This window comes from Schistocerca gregaria, chromosome 3 (assembly GCF_023897955.1).
Source record: "Schistocerca gregaria isolate iqSchGreg1 chromosome 3, iqSchGreg1.2, whole genome shotgun sequence".
NCBI classification, from domain to species: domain Eukaryota; kingdom Metazoa; phylum Arthropoda; class Insecta; order Orthoptera; family Acrididae; genus Schistocerca; species Schistocerca gregaria.
This window is the reverse complement of record NC_064922.1, coordinates 850,914,461-850,938,284: the sequence shown is the minus strand read 5'-3', so window position 1 is coordinate 850,938,284 and position 23,824 is coordinate 850,914,461. Positions and strand designations below refer to the sequence as shown.

Sequence of the window (23,824 nt, the reverse complement as noted above, 5' to 3'; positions counted from 1 at the left end):
AAAAACCGTTCCCTTGTCTACTGGCACGTTCTCAGTCGATGTGATCCACACTGGAGATTTCTACACATTCACAGATGTCTGTGCTGCACAGTCGCATTATTAGGAAGTGAGATATGGCCGACAGGTAACGTATTGCTTTCTTGGTCGGCGAAAAGTATGACATTCTTGATCTCTGTCTGGTGCGTCCGCCTGGTTAGCTGAGTGGTAACGTCTTTGTATACTATGCAGCAGGCGCGGGTTGGAGATTTTCTCCGTTCGTGGACTGGTTGCTGTGTTGCCCTCATCATCATTTCATCGTCACCGACACGCAAGTCACCCAATGTAGTTTCACCTGAAATTAGACTTGCAACTTGGCGGCCGAACTTCCCCAGATTGGGTCTCCCAGTCATCAGTGCCACACGATCGTTCCATTTCTCTTTTTCCTGGGGAGGAACAGCAGCATGGGCATCATTGAGCGCCACAGGCAAAATTTCCGTGACCCGATTGCTAGACGGGCGTCAACACTGAGCCGTGTAGTATCACAGTTCCGTTCCCTGGCAACGCTCCTCGCCCTCGTCCAGGTGACACAGGCGTGCAGGCGGGCCAGAACTGGTCCGTGCGCGACTTCAACTGGTGCGGCGAGAACCGACCGCTGACCGCGTCGAGGTTCAGCTGCTCATGCCCAACCTCTCCTCGTCCGACGCCAGCGGTGATGATGACGACGTCGACGCCAGTAGCGGTGCGCGTGGGTCGAAGGAAAACCCGCAAGCGATAGGTACTTCTCCCTGGTCTAACATCTTACACACTCTCTGCTTAGTTGTTTATCAGTAAAATGCCTTCCTTTATTCACCCCCCACCATCATCTTGTCATTATGGTTCTTATCATTCTGATCATCATCACTATCGTACTTATGATAATGCTCGTGATGATCATGATCTCCGCCATGCTCGTGATCATCGTATTCATGGTTATCAGCTCTTTCATATCCAATTGAGTCTATAAGCCTCTGTTAGACTTCCCAAGCATTTCAGTCTTCGTAATTGAAGCTGCGTGGTAGACCTCAGTGTAGGCATTCTTCGATTTCCACAGTCTTGCTCTCTGTTTGAGTTCACTCATAAGCTGGTGCTGAGCCCATCCACAACGATAAGGCGTCGTGGTACTTGCTTTCACTTTTAGAGTCTCCAGCTTCTTCATATACTCAATTGTAATACAATGATTTTTCTAGTCAACCAACACAGTATGAAGCCTACCCACATATCCGTAATCTTAATCACCTATTCACGATCTTCGCCCGTCGTTTTGCGTACATTCTTGGATCAAGGTTCAAAAAATGGTTCAAATGGCTCTGAGCACTATGGGACTTAACATCTATGGTCATCAGTCCCCTAGAACTTAGAACTACTTACACCTAACTAACCTAAGGACATCACACAACACCCAGCCATTACGAGGCAGAGAAAATCCCTGACACCGCCGGGAATCGAACCCGGGAACCCGGGCGTGGGAAGCGAGAACGCTACCGCACGACCACGAGATGCGGGCGTGGATCAAAGCCTCGTCCAAACTTCTCCATCTACTTTAATCATAAGTTCATCCGACAAAATAGCCACAGCAATGGGCACAGATCGTGCCACGTGTTCAGTCGTGCATTCACTGCCTCTACGGGAGCGTGTTTCAACTAGACGTCGTACGTAAACGTGGGTAAATGTAACGACGTGACAGTGTGGCAGAAAGGGCGGGGGTTCGTGTTTGGGCATATGGCATGTGAAGTTGCTGGATATGTTGATGTTTCGCGGTGGAGTGTTCACCGTGTCTACAAGCAGTAGCGTAGCACACGTGGCCCTGAAACACGACGTCAGAACTGTGGTCGCAAAAAAGTCCTGACTAAGAGGGACCGGCGACGCGTTTCACAGCTTGGGAGTGAAAATCGCGTCCAAACCCGAAAGGAATTGCTGCAGGTAGTGACTGGTAGTCCATACCATCCTGTTAGCGAGAGACCATTACGACGGGAACGTCATGCAATGTACATTTGGAGCGGGTAGCGTCGCAAGAGGCCATTCATAACCCAATTTTTCATGACGACAACCGCGAAGTTCTTCCACAAAATTTCGGGAGAACTGCCGGATGTTTGTAACTTCGTGCCACAATATTCCGGCGTAGAATCTTCAGGCCATCTGCAGGTGATACTGAGCTCTGGTATTTAAGGCCCTGCCGGCACAAGAGCGGCGGATTCACTTGGCGTTGCGCGTGCGCTACTTGAACGAGTTCGATTCTGCTGCGCCGCGCGCCCTCCGTGGTGAAAACTCGCCGTATCGATATCAGTTCGATTGTCTTCCCGCGGTTCCATCACAGAGCTACGCCGGCTACGGAGGACACGAAGTTTTTCAACGACTGGATGTCATGCCAAATTCATTTGAAAACCGGTCTCGATTAATAAGTGACTCACCGTCAGGCAGACGTATTTCCACGGATTCATTAATAATAGAACTCAGAAAGTTAGACGTATGGGCCACAGTTTTTGCCTCACTGTAATTCACTACAAGACCAGTGGAAATACAATGTTCGGCGATGGCAGACTTAAAAGGCTGAAGGAGGCGAGCATGGCGTTGATGTTCTACAATGCGATCCTACACAGTACGCGTTGTTTGCCCTATATAAGATTTGCCGCATACGCACGGAATCCTGTAAACACCTGCCTTGTGCAGCTCTAGGTCGTCTTTGACAGATCCCAATAGCGACGAAATTTTTGCAGGAAGGCCAAAGATTGCTTTCACTTTATACACTCCTGGAAATTGAAATAAGAACACCGTGAATTCATTGTCCCAGGAAGGGGAAACTTTATTGACACATTCCTGGGGTCAGATACATCACATGATCACACTGACAGAACCACAGGCACATAGACACAGGCAACAGAGCATGCACAATGTCGGCACTAGTACAGTCTATATCCACCTTTCGCAGCAATGCAGGCTGCTATTCTCCCATGGAGACGATCGTAGAGATGCTGGATGTAGTCCTGTGGAACGGCTTGCCATGCCATTTCCACCTGGCGCCTCAGTTGGACCAGCGTTCGTGCTGGACGTGCAGACCGCTTGAGACGACGCTTTATCCAGTCCCAAACATGCTCAATGGGGGACAGATCCGGAGATCTTGCTGGCCAGGGTAGTTGACTTACACCTTCTAGAGCACGTTGGGTGGCACGGGATACATGCGGACGTGCATTGTCCTGTTGGAACAGCAAGTTCCCTTGCCGGTCTAGGAATGGTAGAACGATGGGTTCGATGACGGTTTGGATGTACCGTGCACTATTCAGTGTCCCCTCAACGATCACCAGAGGTGTACGGCTAGTGTAGGAGATCGCTCCCCACACCATGATGCCGGGTGTTGGCCCTGTGTGCCTCGGTCGTATGCATTCCTGATTGTGGCGCTCACCTGGACGGCGCCAGACACTCATACGACCATCATTGGCACCAAGGCAGAAGCGACTCTCATCGCTAAAGACGACACGTCTCCATTCGTCCCTCCATTCACGCCTGTCGCGACACCACTGGAGGCGGGCTGCACGATGTTGGGGCGTGAGCGGAAGACGGCCTAACGGTGTGCGGGACCATAGCCCAGCTTCATGGAGACGGTTGCGAATGGTCCTCGCCGATACCCCAGGAGCAACAGTGTCCCTAATTTGCTGGGAAGTGGCGGTGCGGTCCCCTACGACACTGCGTAGGATCCTACGGTCTTGGCGTGCATCCGTGCGTCGCTGCGGTCCGGTCCCAGGTCGACGGGCACGTGCACCTTCCGCCGACCACTGGCGACAACATCGATGTACTGTGGAGACCTCACGCCCCACGTGTTGAGCAATTCGGCGGTACGTCCACCCGGCCTCCCGCATGCCCACTACACGCCCTCGCTCAAAGTCCGTCAACTGCACATACGGTTCACGTCCACGCTGTCGCGGCATGCTACCAGTGTTAAAGACTGCGATGGAGCTCCGTATGCCACGGCAAACTGGCTGACGCTGACGGCGGCGGTGCATAAATGCTGCGCAGCTAGCGCCATTCGACGGCCAATACCGCGGTTCCTGGTGTGTCCGCTGTGCCGTGCGTGTGATCATTGCTTGTACAGCCCTCTCGCAATGTCCGGAGCAAGAATGGTGGGTCTGACACACCGGTGTCACTGTGTTCTTTTTTCCATTTCCAGGAGTGTATTTACTTAATATTCTGCCTATTTGCGCTGAAATATGATCAATATATGGTAAACAGGCAGTCGTTTTAAAGGGCTCTTCCTCTTATTTGCTTCGTCGTTATCAGGTCTGCAGCGCTCCACTTGCTGGGACGAATACCCATTCTTCAGAAAAACAGTCTGCAGGTGCTCGAGTTCCGTTTGCAAACTACCGACGTCAGAGATGACCTGGGCTCGGCGAATCGAGGTCTTCAAAACACGCATCGTTTGTGCCGGATGGTGGCAACTAGCGGCAAGTAAATGTCTGTGTGAGTGGGCTTTCTATATACTAAATGACCAGGTGTGTAATCGCTCTTACGTCGCACCAAGATGTCTAAAAACGGCAGGCAACCCTTCTTCTGCAACTTCATCGCATACGATCCAAACCATGAGGCCAAACTGTAAAAGTGTCGTCAACATATCGCCAAAATACTGTTGGTTTAAAAGTGGCCGAGGCGAGTGGTCGCTCCTCAAAATCTTCCATAAAAAGGTTGGCCACCAGGGGAGTCAAAGGCATTTACCGGCGTGATGTGTGGCTTATGAGCAGCCGCTAGACCATGAAATCCAAGTTTTCTCACCTCCCGCCTAACTGTCTTAGTACTTGCAGTGAATCCTGATGCACTTTGGAATTCCTGTGTGACGGTCTGGGTAGATGTCTGCCTATTACACATTACGACCCTCTCCAACTGCCGGCGGTCTCTGTCAGTCAACAGACGAGGTACGTGTCCCTTCACGTTTCCACTTCACTATCACATCGGAAGCAGTGGACCTAGGGATGTTTAGGAGTTCGTAAGTCTCGCGTACATTCGTATGACACAAGTGACACCCAATCACCTGACCACGTTTCGAAGTCCGCAAGGTCCGCGGAGCGCCCCAATCTGCTCTCTCGCGATGTCTAACGACTACTGAGGTCGCTGATATGGAGTAGCTGATAGCAGGTGGCAGTAAAATGCACCTAATACGAAAAACGTCTGTTTTTGGGTGTGTCCGGATACTTTTGATCACATAGTATACTTGAGCGTGAAGTCCGAAAGATGCCCCTTAGCTGAGCATTAATTTCAGCCCAAAAAATATCTTTTTCGACAGGAATTAATCGATTCGCACAGTTTGCCTGGGCGTCTGCTATGGTTCGTTGTTGAAACCTTGCTTAACACACTGTAACTTAGCTACAGTAGGACAGATGTTCGAATGGTCCTACAAATGACTGCTGGTCCGAGCTAATCCAAAAACTTTTTAACTCCATGTTCCTAGCTCAGATAGGAATCTGACGCCAAGACCAACCTCCCACCCCCTCTCCCACCCCCCACCCCCAAACCGCGATTCCGAGCGTGGCCTCCTCAAAATACACTCCTGGAAATGGAAAAAAGAACACATTGACACCGGTGTGTCAGACCCACCATACTTGCTCCGGACACTGCGAGAGGGCTGTACAAGCAATGATCACACGCACGGCACAGCGGACACCAGGAACCGCGGTGTTGGCCGTCGAATGGCGCTAGCTGCGCAGCATTTGTGCACCGCCGCCGTCAGTGTCAGCCAGTTTGCCGTGGCATACGGAGCTCCATCGCAGTCTTTAACACTGGTAGCATGCCGCGACAGCGTGGACGTGAACCGTATGTGCAGTTGACGGACTTTGAGCGAGGGCGTATAGTGGGCATACGGGAGGCCGGGTGGACGTACCGCCGAATTGCTCAACACGTGGGGCGTGAGATCTCCACAGTACATCGATGTTGTCGCCAGTGGTCGGCGGAAGGTGCACGTGCCCGTCGACCTGGGACCGGACCGCAGCGACGCACGGATGCACGCCAAGACCGTAGAATCCTACGCAGTGCCGTAGGGGACTGCACCGCACTTCCCAGCAAATTAGGGACACTGTTGCTCCTGGGGTATCGGCGAGGACCATTCGTAACCGCCTCCATGAAGCTGGGCTACGGTCCCGCACACCGTTAGGCCGTCTTCCGCTCACGCCCCAACATCGTGCAGCCCGCCTCCAGTGGTGTCGCGACAGGCGTGAATGGAGGGACGAATGGAGACGTGTCGTCTTTAGCGATGAGAGTCGCTTCTGCCTTGGTGCCAATGATTGTCGTATGCGTGTTTGGCGCCGTGCAGGTGAGCGCCACAATCAGGACTGCATACGACCGAGGCACACAGGGCCAACACCCGGCATCATGGTGTGGGGAGCGCTCTCCTACACTGGCCGTACACCTCTGGTGATCGTCGAGGGGACACTGAATAGTGCACGGTACATCCAAACCGTCATCGAACCCATTGTTCTACCATTCCTAGACCGGCAAGGGAACTTGCTGTTCCAACAGGACAATGCACGTCCGCATGTATCCCGTGCCACCCAACGTGCTCTAGAAGGTGTAAGTCAACTACCCTGGCCAGCAAGATCTCCGGATCTGTCCCCCATTGAGCATGTTTGGGACTGGATGAAGCGTCGTCTCAAGCGGTCTGCACGTCCAGCACGAACGCTGGTCCAACTGAGGCGCCAGGTGGAAATGGCATGGCAAGCCGTTCCACAGGACTACATCCAGCATCTCTACGATCGTCTCCATGGGAGAATAGCAGCCTGCATTGCTGCGAAAGGTGTATATACACTGTACTAGTGCCGACATTGTGCATGCTCTATTGCCTGTGTCTATGTGCCTGTGGTTCTGTCAGTGTGATCATGTGATGTATCTGCCCCCAGGAATGTGTCAATAAAGTTTCCCCTTCCTGGGACAATGAATTCACGGTGTTCTTATTTCAATTTCCAGGAGTGTATATCCTTCACAGCATATCCGCGCTGTAACGGTTACTGGCTACGTGAGACGTCACGAAGATCATGTGAGTATAAACCATATATCGTGCCATTACAGGGAACACGTAACACGAAGTACAATGAAGTAGTTATTGGGAAAGCCAATTTTCTGGACTGATGTTTACAAGGATTGTTTCCTTATATCATTATCCTCTATCAACAACTTCTGTATGTAGATGTGATAGTAAAACACCATGTACATCTGACTACATCTCAGGTGGCTTGCCGCGCGGCGTAGCTGCGTGGTCTCGGGCGCCCCCGGTAGTTGAGTGGTCAGCGCGACAGAATGTCAATCCTACGGGCCCGGGTTCCATTCCCGGCTGGGTCGGAGATTTTCTCCGCTCAGGGACTGGATGTTGTGTTGTCCTAATCATCATCATTTCATCCCCCTCGACGCGCAAGTCGCCGAAGTGGCGTCAAATCGAAAGACTTGCACCCGGCGAACGGTCTACCCGACGTGAGTCCCTAGTCACACGCCATAAGAAATGGTACCAAAGAAGACGTGCTTACGATAAATCTTCAAAGCTCCAAAAATGACATTCGTAATATCAACCTGCACATGGGTAGGATATGGCACTTCTCGATTGGCCTTTCAGTTCTGACTTTCTATTGGTCGCTTGGTGGAAGCTCGGATGGTATGGTGGGGATATTGCTAGACCTCATGTTATTTCTGTGCTGATGCGAGGATTATAGTACAGTTAGTGCCTGCAGAAATGACGTCACATCAGTGCATGCACAGTTGCACACAGACATCTACTTCTGTTCCTTGAGTGGACCATAGTGTGGCTAAAATCATTTCAGCTCTCGACACTGCGATTTTCAGTTATAGTGGAGAGAGCGCTAGAAAAAATGCTTTCGTCCATTTTGTTTGCATACCAGCATGCATTCAAAGAGAAATGGCGTAATTTCAGTGCAGTTTCGGCCTCGCATTCGAAGATAAATGGTATAATTATAGTGCTATATTTACAGTGTGCTGTAGCACATTAGCACATGATCAGTGGTCCCACTGACACAATCCATAAAGGGCAGGTGTATATGGTATTCCTCCTGAACACTCTTCCACCTTTGCTGGAGAACGTACCTTTAGGAATTCACAGGTGACGTTGCTGATTCACGATAGACCACAAGCCCACTTCGGAACATCCTTCATGAAGCCCTCAGCAGCATCCCTTGTTCATAGCCCCTCGGTCTCTGGACTTACACCCCCTCGATTTTTACATGTGAGGGATGCGAACAGTGTTGTGTGTACTGAACCAGTTCTGATGTGATAGTACTAGAACCGTGTATCCTTATTGTTGTCTGTGCTGCTAATTGGCTGCAACCTGGAACGTCCAAAGGAGTGAGGCAGTCCATGATGCGACTTGTGAATGCTTTGCCCTTTGACCGTCTTTTGTAATTTGGAAGACAATAATACTGTGTAGTGTATAATGTACACTAAAGACCCAAAGAAACTGGACAACTGCCTAATATTGTATAGGTCACCCACGAGCTCGTAGAATTGCCGCAACACGACGTGGCATAGACTCGACTGATGTCTGAAGTGCTGGTGCAGGGAACTGAAACAGTGAATCCTGCAGGGCTGTCCGTAAATCTGTAAGAGTACGACGGGGTGGAGATGTATTCTGAACAACGCGTTGCAAACAACCCAGATATTCTCAATAATGTTCACGTTTAGGGAATTTGGTGGCCAGTGGAAGTATTTAAACTCAGAAGAGTGTTCCTGGAGCCGCTCTGTACCATTTTGGATGGGGGAGGGAAAGGGGGGGGGGGTCGCATTGTCCTGATGGAATTGCCCATGTGCGCCAGATGCACAATGGACATGAATAGATGCAGATGATCATACATGATGCTTACGTATGAACCTCCTGTCAGAGCCGTATCTAGATGCATCAGAGGCCCCATACAACTCCAACTGCACCCATACAACTCCAACTGCACATGCCTCAGATAATTACAATGCCTCCACCATCTTGAACAGAAGCCTGCTGACATACGGGGTCCATGGATTGATGAAGTTGTTTCCATACCCCTGCAAGTGCATGCGTTCGATACAACTTGAAACGAGACTCTTTCGACCAGGGAACATGTTTCCAGTCATCAACAGTCCATTGTCGGTTCTGACGGGCCCAGGCGACGCGTAAAGCTTTGTGTCGAACATCAAGATTACACGAGTGAGTCTTAGGCTCTGAAAGCCCAGCCGACGGTTGTGGCCGAGCGGTTCTAGGTGCTTCAGTTCTGAACTGCGCTGTTGTTACAGCCACAGGTTCCAATCGTGCCTCGGGCATGGATGTGTGTGATGTCTTTAGGTTAGTTAGGTTTAAGTAGTTCTAAGTCTATGGGACTGATGATCTCAGATGTTAAGTCAGATGTTAGAGCCATCTGAACCATCTGAAAGCCCGTATCGATGATGTTTCGTTGAATGGTTCGCACGCTGACACATTTTTGTGCCCCTGTTATGTCTGCCACAGACGGCCCCTGCCAGGCAGACTACACTCAAAACACCTCTGTGGACCATATAACATACACAAGCACTTGCAGGTGGAACCAAGAGGAAAACAATTCTTCAAAACAAACAGAACTTGCTAGAGACTAATGCGAATCTTTTTCTGCAGAGGTCGCCTCCAGATACAGGGAAGTTGGAGTACTCCTCCGGCCTCCACTGGCTTTATAAGGCCAGCGCAGCAGCAGTACAGCCAGTTCCTCTCCGAGCTAGGACCAGCTCCGACGGACCTCACCGATGCTCTTGATGAATGGTCATCTACAGGTTATATGTTTTTGTGTATAAAGTGATTGTTCGAGAAGTGTAGTTCAGTTTCAATAAACGACATAATACTGAGTGTTCTACAATACTGAGTATTCCTCAGCCCCAGTACTGAAATTTGCAGTAATTTGCGGAATGGTTGCACTTCTGTCACATTGAACGATTCTATTCAGTCGTCGTTGGTCCCGTTCTTGCAGGATCTTTTACCAGTCGCAGCAATGCCGGAGATTTGATCTTTTAGTAGATTCCTGATATTCACGGTGCACTCGTGGTCGTACGGGAAAAAAAAATCTAACAGCTGCGCCAGACACTTGTTGTCATATACAGGCGTTGCCGACCGCAGCGCCGTTTCTGCCTTTTTACCTGTCTCTGTATTTGTAAAGGCATGCCTACACCAGTTTCTTTGGTACTTCAGTGTAGAACGTCCATTTCTCTTAGGGCGAGGTGCAACTCAGTAATGGCTCTGCTTTCATGCTACTGACGTATTCACGTAGGAACCACCAGCTTCCCAAAACAAGACAGCCGGTGGCTCTAGTGTACACGCTTGCATCTTCCTCGCGCAGGTGACATAGACGTGCAGGGGGGCAAGAACTGGTCGGTGCGCGTCTTCAACTGGGTGCTGGTACGGCGCAACCCGGCGACTGGCCAGGTGGAGGTGAAGCTGCAGGTCCCGGGACTCTTCTCCTCCCCTGCTGGCGGCAGCGGCGACTGCGATGACGACATCGATGCGAGCGACAGCGGACGCGAAGCGAGATCGACGCGCCTCGAAGAAGGTAAGAAGCTGACGATCTGGACTCAGCTGCCGAGGTCGGAACTTTTAATTGGAGGCTGTTGTCAGAAACTTCATAGGACACTAAACCAACATATCCACTACTTTAACTCTAGCACGCGACAACAGCCGTCTGACTCCATATAACCCTTTCGTGGGCAAAATTATTGAGCAGTTTTTTTTAATGAATGAATTGCAGATAGTAGTTAACAGATACGTATATTTATCATACAGAATATCAAATTTGCCCCAACTGTGAAAGTGAGGTCACACAACAAGGTGGGGAGTATTCTTCCTTCTGCCCTTCCTAGGAGTTAAATGACAAAAACAACTTTTTCAATATTTGTCATATTTATTTGATAAATTTTCTTCTCTTGTTACAATGATTGTTCACAATTACTTGCCATGAAATTTTCTGAAACATGGGTCTATGCAAAGTGCTATTTGACAATATGTACGAACACAGCGTGTGCTCTTTTCCGCAGCTTTGGTTCTACAATGACGGCACGTCCAGTAGGTTTCTCCTAAAATGGGTTGATGGTCCCCTACAGCCACATGACGAAAATCGTCAGGTACTTTACCCCTTTTTTTCGAGAAAGACAGGTTTTTGTCCACGCCTTTTTTGGGATGAGAAGCCAGCGCTCAATTGTCTGTCTAGATGGATCCAGTATGTGAGCTGATCATGCTGTCCACTTTCTCTTTTACTTATTTTCCACAGGATAAAACTGTTCACTGCAGCAACGTCCACCAGGAAATAAAATATTCTGTGTCACCGTTTTACAGAACGTCTGCCAATACCATACCTTTCTCGTAATTGATCAAACTTATCGACAGCACCCATAATTTTGTTGTATTCTGCCACAGCTTCAGGACAAGAAATCTCTGTACTAATACCATCCTTGTTTCTCCTTTTCACTGTGGCTGTTTCTCATGGGTCATGAATTGAGGACAGGAAAGTGACTGGACGGTTATCCATCCATTTTACTGTAGAAATGGCTCCTTTTGTTTCAAACTGGAATCCTCCTCGTTCCAATTTTACGTTCTCCTTCATAAATTTGGGTAAATCAAAAGTATTTACCTTATACTATAGCTTTGAGGAAAAAATCACAAAATGTCACGCAAACAGCACTGAAAGGCTCCTCTACAGAGCAACACTCAGCTATACAATGCCTCTGCGCAAAGGTACAGCAAAAACGGCGGGAACTTCCGATTGGAGGTAGTACCCTACACTGTTCACTAGGTGGGAACTGTGAATCCCACGGGCCTAGGATCGAGTTCACTGTAGTGGGAAGCATGTTCCCCACGGCTCACGAAAGGAATAAAGGACGCTCTCGCTGCGATATGACTTTCTAAAAACTCCTTAGGCTGCCATCTATGTCAAGCGGTTATGTGTTGCTGTGGTCTTCACTCCGAAGACTGGTTTGATCGCAGTTCTCCATAATAGTCTATACTTTCCAAACCTCTTCATCTTTGCATAATGAATGAAGCCACTGATATTTCAACCTGCCTTCTAGAGTCCAGCATTTGTCTACTTCTACACTTTTACTCCCCACCTCTCCTTCCATTAAAAATTGACAATACCTTGTTACTTCAGCAAGCATCCTACCAACGATTCTATTCTTTTAGTCAACTTATGCAATAATTCCTTTTTTCGCCTACGCGATTCTACTATAGCAAATTATTTCAAAAGTTTATATTCTCTTCGGCTACATAAAAGAGAAGGGAGATGTCAGAGAAGTGGTTAGCTGACAGGGAGAATGAGCAGAAAAGGGAACATCAGAAGGAAGACAAAGCGAATCCTAAGAACAGAGAAGAGAATATATCTGACCAGTTTGCTAGAACAAGTTGAGGCACAGAGCCAAAACAAGAACTCAAGGCAATTCTTCCAGTACATAAAAAATCAGAAACGTGGATTTCAGGGCCCAACTATTTTCATTAGAGATCAGAACGGCAACTTGATAAATGACAAGGAAAGAATTGTAGAAAGATGGAAAGCATACTTCTCAGAACTGTTGAATTGATCAGACCAAGATGGGTTATTAGCTCCAAACACTATGGAGGAAAGGAAAGATGAAGAAGAATGGGAAGTTAGTGAAGAAGACGTGAAAATCGCAATCAAAGGACTCGGAAACAACAAAGTCCCAGGGGAGGACGCAATAACATCAGAATTAATCAAGAAGGTAGGTGAGAGCTTACACCTAGAGATATACAAACTGATCCAGTTGATATGGGAGAAGGAGACACTGCTCGAAGAATGGAAATTGGCTATAATAGGCCCAATATACAAGAAGGGAAGCAAAATAGAATGCGGTAACTACAGAGGAATCAGCTTGTTGAATGTAACGTATAAGGTGCTGTCCATCATTATCCTCAGAAAATTGCAACCATTCATAGAGAACAACATACAGGAGTACCAAGCTGGCTTTCGACCAAATCGATCGACAATAGGTGACATTTTCACTCTAAGACAATTGTTTGAAAAACATTAGGAATATGATAAAGATATCTACAGCCTGATCGTCAATTTCCAACGTGCATTAGACAGCATCCACAGAAATAGCCTATACAATGCAATGCAGGACTTCAGAATTCCTGAGAAGCTAATGGTGCAAGCTTGTATGGCAGGGTCAAAGGTAGCAATACGTTTCCGAGGAGCCACATCAGAAACATTCGAGATTGAGACAGCCTCAGACAAGGGGATACTCTCTCATGTGTTCTGTTCAATGTCACCTTACAGAAAATAATAAAAGAGTGTAGGCAACAGGACTGGGCTGGAGTAGAGATGGACGACGGTAGCTTCAATTGTCTCGTATATGCAGATGACATAGTACCATTAAGTGAATCAAAGCACGAGTTGAAAGAAATGTACCAGAAAATGGACAATAATGCACAGAAGGTAGGGCTCAAAGTGAATCGAGACAAAATAGAGTTCATGCAATTAGGAAGAAGACATGATCAGGTAGAATTTCTTGAGATAGGTGGCAAGAGGTTCAAGAGAGTAGGCCAGTTCAGATACTTGGGAACTTGGTTTACTACAGACAACAACATAAAAATGGACATCATGGAAGAACAGCAGTGGGACGAAACGCATGTATTCCCTCAGAGAGACGGTTGGCTCTAAATCGATCGCAGTGAACACTAAGATGAAAATCTACAAAACAGTGATATGCCCAGCAGTAATGTTTAGTTCAGAAACATGCAGCATGACTAAGCGAGAAAGGGAAAAACTACTAATATTTGAAAGAAGAGTAATGAGGAAGATATGGGGACCGGTTTTAGATAACGGAGAATGGACGAGGAGGAAAAACGAGGAAATCTGCCTTCTGATGCGACAACCAACTATGCTACAGAAGATAAAGAGCAAAAGAATACAATGGGTGGGCCATGTAGCCCGTATGCCAGATGGAAGAGAAGCGAAGATGGCACTAGCGGGGAAACCAAACACCAAACGCCACATTGGACGACCAAGGCAGCGCTGGATGGACGACCTGGAGAAGGACCTAGCAGCCCTGGGAATTGAAGACACCTGGAGGAACTGGGCCCAAAACAGGAAGGAATGGAGGCAGTTTGTGGGAGCAGCGCGTGGTCTGCAGGGCCTGTGATCGCTGATAATCTATCTACCTATATTCTCTTCTTGTCTGAATCGTTTATCCTCTTTGTTTCACTTCCACGGAAGGCTAACCTCCAGATAAATACCTTTAGAAAAGACTTTCCAACACTTACGTAAAGTGGCTTAAGCTGTTAACAAATTCTTCTACTTCGCAAGTGCTTTTCTTGCTATAGCCTCTCTCCACTGTACATCCTCTCTACTTCAGCCACCATCAGCTATTTTGCTGCCCAAATTGCGAAATTCATCTACTACTTTCAGGGTCTACTTTCCTAATCTACTTCCCTCAGGTTCGCCTAATTTAATTCGACTACATTTCATTATTCTTGTTTCGCGTTTGTTGATGTTCATCTTATATACTCTTTTCAAGTCACTGTCCATTCCGTTCAACTGCCCTTCGTAGTCGTTTGCTGTCTCTGACACAACTACAATGTAAGCGGCAAACATCAACGCTTTTATTTCTTCTTCCTAAACTTTAATTCTTACTCCAAAACTTTCTTTCGTTTCCTTTATTGCTTGCTTAATGCACAGACTGAATATCTTGTCTCACTTCCTTCTCAACTACTGCTTTGGTTTCGTGTCTTTTGACTCTTATAACTGCCGTCTGGTGTCTGTACTAGTTGCAAATAACCTTTTACTACTTTCAGAATTTCTAAGATAACTCAACATTGTCAGAAGATTTTTCCTAAATTTACAAATGCTGTAAACATAGGGTTGCCTTCCTTCAGCACGTAGTCTAAAATAAGTCGTTGCGTTAGTATTGCCAAGCATGTTGCTAAACTTTACCAGATTTTCTATTCTTCTGTGAATAATTCTTGTTAGTATTTCGTAACCACCACTTATGAAACCGATGGTTCGGTAGTTTCACGCTTGTTGGTACCTCACTTCTTTGAAATCGAATTAGTACATTCGTCTTGAAGTCGGAGGGTATTTCGCCTGTCTCAAGCATTTTGCAGCATACTAAATGGAAAAGTTTTGTCGTGACTGATTTTCTCGAGAATCTCAATAATTCCGAGGGCATGTCGCCTACTCCGTATCTGCGCCGGGCACCTTGTTTCGAGTTAGGTTTTTCACTGCTCTGTCAAATTCTTCTCGCAGTATAATCTCTCTCATCTCTTCTTCACCTATTCTCGCTTCTCTTTCTGTAAGACTGTCCTAAGTTTGTTTCCCTTATATACACCCTCTGTATCTTCGTTACACCTTCCTCTTCTTTTCTTAGTACTGGCTTGCCATCTGAGCTCTTGATATTCATACAGCTGCATCTGTGTTCTCCAAAAGCCTCGTAATTTACCTATAGGCCCCATGGTGGTGCTACAGAGAATGCTGAAGATTAGATGTGTATATCACGTAACTAATTAGGAAGTACTGAATAGAATTTGGGGACGAAACAAATTTGTGGCATCACTTGACTGTAGGAAGGGCTCTATTGATAGGACACGTTCAGAGACATCACGAAATCATCAGTTTAGTGTGGAGGGAAGTCCGGAACTAAAAATAGTACATGGGGAACAAGAGATTAGTACAGTAAGGAGATTCGGAAAGATGTAGGTTGCAACTGTTACTCGGAGATGAAGAGAATCGCAGAGGATAGAGTATCATGGGGAACTGCATCAAACCAGCCTTTGGTCTGAATACATGAACAACAACATAGGCACCATCTATCTTTCCCCTATTTACGCATGTTTCTGCAGTTTTTCTTTTGTCACGTAGTCTTTCTTCCTTAGCTATTTTGCGTTTTCTGTAACATTTATTTTTTAGACGTCTGTGTTACTTTCTGCGCGTTTCATTTGCTGCATTTTTATATTTTCGCCTTTTATCAATTAGTTGCAGTATTGTATATAATATGCCGGGATTTATATTAGGCCTGCACTTTTTATCAATGTGATCGTCTACTGTCTTCACTGTTTCATCTGTCAAAGCTACCTGTACGTCTTCTGCTGTTCTCCTTTCTCCCGTATCAGACCAACTGTGGATAATGGCACCTCTGGAATCCTCAAAAACATCTCCTTTATTTCCTACCTTTTTTCAATTTCTTCGTTTCGATCTACAGTTAATAGCTAATAAATAATGATGAGAGATCACATCTGTCCTGTAAACGTCATTTGGTTTCGAAAACTCTTTCTTACCGTTACACAGTGTGAGACAACATATATATAAATTATAAATTATATAAATATATCGATGTCCGGTTTTCATGAAGTTTGAGCTGGGAATATGGCGAATTTCCTGACGTTCTCAGTAACTTTTTATTATTTATAGTCGCCGTTTTATGACATCGACTTTGATTGTTGTTGTTTTTTTAATGGAGCTTTATATTTTTTTGCGGAATTCGAAAGAATCTTCTCAGAAAACTTCATCAACATATGAAGGGCTTATTTCAATAGTGGTACAAGTCCATTTTTGTTCATTGTGAGATGCAGAGTTCTAAAGTTAAATGTGCGCCGAAAAATCTGCAGTTGAGATACCAGAAATATCCAGGCATATGGCTTCTTGCTAGAGATGAACCTTTCTTTCTGTTTGTTTGGATCATTAATTGCAGAAGCATTATAAGCAGAAAAGCGGAGGTAATGGACTTGTACCACTATTGCAATAAGCCCTTCATATGTGTGGGACTTGATCAAGTGTCGAGATAACAGCGCCGGAAATCTTTGCTCCGGTGCCAGGAGAAGAGGTTCCACATACGTTAGCCCTACTATGCCAAATGTGAGCAAGCAAAGCACGTAACTCAGGTACGGGTCGCATATTTATAAACTGTAGCAACAATGATGCACGTTGAATTTCATCTGGAGTAATGGCAGCTCAGACCTGGCTCATAATGAATTTCATGCCTTCGGAGATCGTCGGTATCTCCTAACACACCTCTCCTACTTTTCGCCACAGATAAAAGTACGGAAGTGTCAAGTTTGATGATCGTGCAGAACATTTTCGTTTCTTGAACGACCATGCTAACGCTCTCCATGTATCCTCTTGAGAGGGTCTGTCATTACATCTACATCTACGAGTACATCCACACATTTCAAACGACCGTGAATTGCAGAGGGTACCTCCCGTTGTACCAGTTATGAGGGTGTCTTCCCGTTCCATTCAAGTATGGAGCGAGGCAAGAATGATTATTTCAGTGCCTCTGTGCATACAGTAATTATTGCAATCGTGTGCTCGGGATCTCTATGTGAGCGATACGTAGGGGGTTGCACAGTATTCGTAGAATCATCACTTAAAGCTGGTTCTTGAAATTTTATTAGTAGACGCTCTCGGGATAATTTATCTCTAGCTTCAAGAATCTGCCAGTTCAGTTTCTCCCTCATCTCTGTAACAGTTTCCCACGGATCAAGCAAGCCTGTGACCATTCGTGCTGCCCTTCTCTGTATACCTTCAGTATCCCCTGTATGGGTCCCACGCATTTGAGCAATATTCTAGAATGAGTCACACAAATGATATTTAAGCAATCTCTTTTGTAGATTGATTGCACTTCCCCAGTAATAAAACGAAGTCTACCACCTGCTTTACCCACATCTGAGTCTATATGGTCGTTCCATCTCATATCCCTGTAAAATGTTTCACCCAGGTATTTGTATAAGTTGGCCGATCCCAACAGTGACTTATTGATATTATAGTCATCGGATACTATGTTTTTATCGCTTTGTGAAGTGCACAGTTTTTGATTACTGAACATTTAGAGCTAGTTGCTAATCTCTGCACCACTTTGAAATCTTATTAGTATCTGACTGAATACTTATGCATCTTTTTCCAGATAGCACTTCATAATAGATACCTGCAGCATCTGTAAAAAGCCTGATTTTACTATTAATATTGCATGCAAGGTCATTAATATACAACATGAATAGCAAGGGTGTCAAAGCACTTCCATGGGGCATACCCGATGTTGCTTCTACATGTGACGATGACTCTCCATCCAAGATAACATGCTCCTTATTCCCTACTAAAAAGTTCTCAATCCAGTCACAAATTTCGCTTGGCACCCGGTATGATCGTACTTTTGACAATAATTGTACGTGCAGAGTCAAATGATTTTCAGTAATTAAGAAATACTTGTGTACACCGGGAGGAACATCCGTCGTGTTTGTACCGCACTGATTGCCTTATGCCTGATGGGATGTCTTCCAATAAGTGCATCATGCAATGATGCCTCAGGTTTTCTGCTAAGTAACTACTCTCGGAACAGCATCCTACTAAAAAAAAAAAGTTGCCAGTTTACCTGATGTTGCTATCAACTTAGGTAACCGGGATATGCAGGGCTCTGTTCGAAAAGAATTTAAGAATTGCTCGATGTAGTCATAGGGTTGAGCTGCATATCAAGTGCAGCTGTTTACTGGTTGCAAATATAGCTGTGATGCGGCAGTGAGCAAAATACGAGGTTACTGATATGACTATTGCAATAGATTTGTGATTGGATTCATCATTCCTTAGCAGATAGACTGCAACACGTCATTATTAATGGGACGAAATTGACAGCTGTGTAGGAAATTTCGAGAATACCACAGCACAGTATTCATTTCTTGTGTGCGAAAGACGTTAAGTTTATGGAGAAAACACAAGCAGCTATGAAATGTTAGTATGATAACAATACCAGTGTTCATGATGAACTGAGAAGTGGGCGATCGTTCGTCGTCACTGGATATTAGATACAGACAGTTGTCGTAGGTCAAGAAAACAGACACCTTATAATTTCGTCCAAATCTAATAAGTTTCCTCGCGTTTCAAGAAGTGGAAGACGGTGGTAGTGGTCACAGTAAGTAGGTGGCAAAAACGCTGACTGGAGACCACGAAACCATTCGAGTGGCCAGTGTTCTGAAAATGCTGGAGCGATGAATTACCGACAGTTTAAAAATTTATACCGAATCGTCACTGGAGACGAAACGTTGATGCTTCTTATTAGACAATGGCGTCATAACAATGTCTAACAAACCAATCTACACATTTTTCTGAGAACGGGAATCAGTAATTTGCCGCTCATTGCGAGAAGTGTCTTAATATTGGTAGAAATTATGTTGGAAAGCAAGTTACGGTACCAGTTTGCACGTAATGATAAAATTGAAACCCCGTGACGCGAAACTGCACAAAATCTTTATTTGGCTAAATCAGACTGGCGTCTAGCTCGTTTAGTAGTCTGACACCAAATAAGGTATAAGAGAACACAGCGTTCCGTTATAAAGTCCGTGTAATCGAACAAACAAAATTGTAGTAATTATGAAACAGCAAGAGTCCAGCTTGTTTAGCTAACCAGTGATTTTGAAGCGTGAGTCATCAGGTGATAGGCAGTTCGGCCACTTGCCATGACGGAAAAGTTAACGGGCCACAGCCTGCAGTGCAGAATAATAGACTGAGGCACTTAAATCTGGTAATTCTGAGAGAACTACAGCCATCGACGTAAATCAGCCCAAGACGGGGATTTCAAGACATAGCAAAATAATGGACCGCCGGCGGATTGTGGGTTGCCGCCAGGAGAAAAAGCAAAAATGGACCTGACATCGTATAAGGGAAAGGAACCAACAGGTACCACTGTGACAGCATCAAGGGCCAGCAGCAAAGTGTCTGCAGTACTACACTCCGCTTGAAAAGCAGCGAGAAGTATCGCCCATGTAAGGCCCGTCCTATGAAATGTTACTGGAAGTCCCATAGGTAAGATATACCTGTATAACCAAATACATGCTCAGCATACTCACTAAAAAGGAGTATACGAATACACTTGACGTGCGTCGAAATATTTCATGGTTTAGTTTTGAAAGCGATAGCAGACTGTGCTACGCAGACAGTGAATAAATGACAAATAAAATATGCAGGTCACGAATAAACTATGAACAGACGATGTGAGATGTATACAACAGAATATATATATTGTAATATTTTGCGTTTAGTGGGAACCAAAGTCGCAATATACACACATGAAAAAAGGTTTAGCGTCACCCCGGTTCCCAGAACTCCTGAAGATAGACACAGTCCCTTTGACTGTTCAGAGATGTCACTAAAGCCGCCCAAAGATGTAAACAACTATGCATGAGCAGTGCCTGTCAGACGGAAGGGGTCCAACAACCGAACACTGCCAGTCATTGCACAAGGAAGGAGGTACACGTCACATGTTTTGTGTAGTTCAACCATGCCTAGACGGTCAATACCGCAGTTCTATCGCTTAAGTGCCGCTGGGGCTGTCTGCTGCTCATCTTTCTCCTTAGAATCGAAAATTCACATGTTACGACCAATAGAGGTGGGAATAAGTACAGAAAAGGTGAAGGATATATGTTCTTCAACAAGCTCACCCTGCTTGAAATGAGTTGCAAAACAACTTAAAGCCTGCCGGAGTGGCCGAGCGATTCTAGGCGCTACAGTCTGGAACTGCGCGACCTCTGAGGTCGCAGGTTCGAATCCTGCCTCGGGCATGGATGTGTGTGACGTCCTTGGGTTAGTTAGGTTTAAGTAGTTCTAAGTTCTAGGGGACTGATGACCTCAGAAGTTAAGTCTTATAGTGCTCAGAGCCATTTAAGCCAAAACAACATGTCCCCGTTCATTACATTTCAGTATACCATAAATTTTCGGCTGTGTCAGCTGATATTTTAGCACCCATGTCCAGTTAGTAATCGCTACCCACGGTTTAGAAATTAGGTTTTCATGAAATTTTTACCAAAAAAAAAGTGGTGATAAAGTGATTTTTCTCAAAACAGTATCAACAGAAACTGAGCTCCTTTACATCTCAAGTCATTCTTTTAACAATGCACTTGCACGTGTCTAATATACAGGGTGGCAATTATTGAACTATATAAAAACACAGTTATAAACTACGACGTCCACACACTTTATTCGACATGTAAATGTCACTACAGGTATTCGGATTTACGTTATGACATATTCGCTATGCCTGCCATCATTGGTTGATGTAGCGGAGACGGATAGCGAAATTCTGCATGACCCGCTGGAGTGTCGGAACATCGATGATGTCAATGATCACCTGAATGGCTGTTTGCAGCTCAGCAATGGTTTTGGGGTTGTTGCTGAACCACTTGTCTTTGATATAGCCCCACAAAAAGGAGTCGCATGTGTTCAGCTCTGGATAATGTGGCGGCCAATCGAAGCCCATGCTAGTGGACTCTGGATACGCCAGAGCCAGAATGCGGTCCCCAAAGTGCTCCTCCAGGACATCAAATACTCTTCTGCTTGGATGGGGCCGAGCTCCATCTTGCATGAACCACAACTTGGGTTCCTTTGGGTAATGGGGATGAAATCATCTTCCAAAACCTTCAGGTACTGTTGGGTAGTCACCATGCCATCAAGAAATATCGCACCGATTATTCCGTGAGAGTATAGTGCACACCACACAGTCACCTTTTGAGGATGAAGAGACTTCTCGATCGCGAAATGCGGATTCTCAGTCCCCCAGATGCGGCAATATTGCTTATTGACGAACCCATCCAAATTAAAGTGGGTTTCTTCGCCAAACCAAACCATACTGCGCGTACTAATTCCCATCACGCCCCGCGGCCAACAGTGCAGTTTGAACGTCTTAACGCAAACCGTTCCGAAGTTACGGCGATTTTATTTCAACAATTGTCACCCTATAAAAAAATTGCGATTGTATAAGAAACGCACTCGGGCATGGATGTGTGTGATGTCCTTAGGTTAGTTAGGTTTAAGTAGTTCTACGTTATAGGGGACTGATGACCACAGATGTTGAGTCCCATAGTGCTCAGAGCCATTTGAACCATATAAGAAACACAACACGTTCCGTCAGTGAGTGCTGTGTTAGCTTGTGAGAGCACATAGTAACGTAAACCCTGTGTGAGCCCAAATGCTGCTGCAGGTGTTGCCGGACACCCAGAGGACGCCTCCAGCAGTTTGTCGTCCCCAGAGTACCCCCAGAGTGGCGCCAGCTGAGGGCGACTTCTCCAGGTGGGAAACCACCAGCTGGAAGACGCAAGCCAGCCGGGACACATTCGTGTGGAGAGGCATTATTTCATTTCTAACTGCTTGTAAGTGGCACACATATTTACTTGGCCTAACGAATGGTACCAAAACAGCATTGTTCTGAAATGTAAAAATTTTATACTTGTCTACGTTAATGCAATACTGTACTTTGTTTTGACAACCTGGATGAGACAAAAAAAAAATTCAAGTTCTATTTCTCTGATTCAAGTTTGTTGTATTTGGATTTAAAATACTTTTACCGTGTACATGTATGTTTCATTGTATTTATGTATACTGTTTATGACCTGGTTACTTAGCTACATACTCCGTAGCTTGCCAACATAATAAACATTGTTAAACAAAATGTATCAAAAGTACAACCGTTATACTTCAGTAAAATTTATAGACGATGTTTTTAGTTAAAAAATATTTCTAACACTTTAAGTATTATGTACGACAACATTTTCGTCATTGACCCCATTTTCCCCGCAACTTCTACCTTCACTCAAAAGAGTACATACATTTGTTTAAGCTACACAAGGGTTTTGTCGCATGGCGACCGCGTGCGGTTCCAGTATACTCTTTGGCCTTGCTGCAAATAAGCCGATGCCCTCTCCCGTTTTTGAACAGAATAGTGCACGATATTGTTATGTGTAGACGCACCACGAAGCCAGTTTCTCAAGAATCATTTTCACCTGTTACTTACCAGTACACTTAGCAACGGGTCCTTCTCTTTGTAAGCGTATTATCATATCGCTGGCTTAGTTGTGGAGTATCTTTGCAGGCAGCCGGGTCTGCAGAGTTGAGCGCGGGACACGGAAATGTTGTGTTGTGGGTAGCTCTGCATGTGAGAGGCACTGTTAGTAGGGAAGTTGAAGTGTTGCTACGAGTGCTATTACAGTAAAATGATGAAATATGGAAGTGATTCAGAGGAAAGTGCGTCAACATGTAATCATCCGCGCTGTGTTCGGTCTTCCAGAATGAACTGATGTGAATCAGTAGAAATTAGTTACCATAAAAGAGTGCAGTCAAGTGCCAGTGTCTTGTAGCGAGTGTGAGAACTTGCGTTCGACCATCGCGTTTCCAGATTACCAACAATCAGCCGCGCCGCGACGGTTACGCGCACGCTCGCACAAGTGAGAACAGAAAAATTAACTTTACCGACAGTGTTATATCAAGGAGGACTGGTACCAAAAGAAATCAGTGTATGCGTGGCGAGCGTAAGAACTTTCGTTCGATTATTCGGCTTTCGCATCATCAACAATCATCCCCGTGTTCGGTATGTGAACGCTCGTCCAAGTGATATTGTGGACAGATAAACATCAAGATTGTTAATTGGATAAACATTTACGACTTAGAGTGTAAACCTGTGATTTCTTATCGTCTCAGAATACAGATGTTCATACCACACTTAGAACAGTGTTGTGCTTGACGTTGAGTGATTCCCCTAAACCCACCTGCATATATCGATAGATAATTTCAGGCAAGCCAGCAGCAGTGTGGAGCAGAACAGTACCACCGCCGCGGGATTATCAGGTATGTGGTGTGGACAGGGCGCATGGTCTAAAGTGGAAAAAACAGTTTATGGGTCCCCACCCATTTGAACCCCCGGGCGAGTTACATGTTCCCTGCCAGTTTTATGAAATGTTGTCGCCATAAGGTGTCTTATTTTGATCCTGTATACACATGATGTGAATAACTAAAGGACTGTCCCTTTATCAGCCCGCATGGTGCTTGGCTGAAAAGTCCTTGACACTCTGACGCTACACTAG

General features: G+C 45.8%; 1 protein-coding gene across 1 annotated transcript in view; it reads left to right on the top strand.

Moving 5' to 3' along the window:
* The window catches only part of LOC126354288 (uncharacterized), a 162,735-nt gene extending 139,269 nt beyond the window's left edge, over window positions 1-23,466 (top strand). Inside the window, exons 4-5 of the mRNA XM_050003833.1 lie at window positions 10,326-10,535; window positions 21,949-23,466. Coding sequence (XP_049859790.1) covers window positions 10,326-10,535; window positions 21,949-22,022 — 284 coding nt within the window. The 3' untranslated portion in view covers window positions 22,023-23,466. The remainder of the gene's footprint in view (window positions 1-10,325; window positions 10,536-21,948) is intronic.
* The last annotated feature ends 358 nt before the right edge of the window (window positions 23,467-23,824 follow it).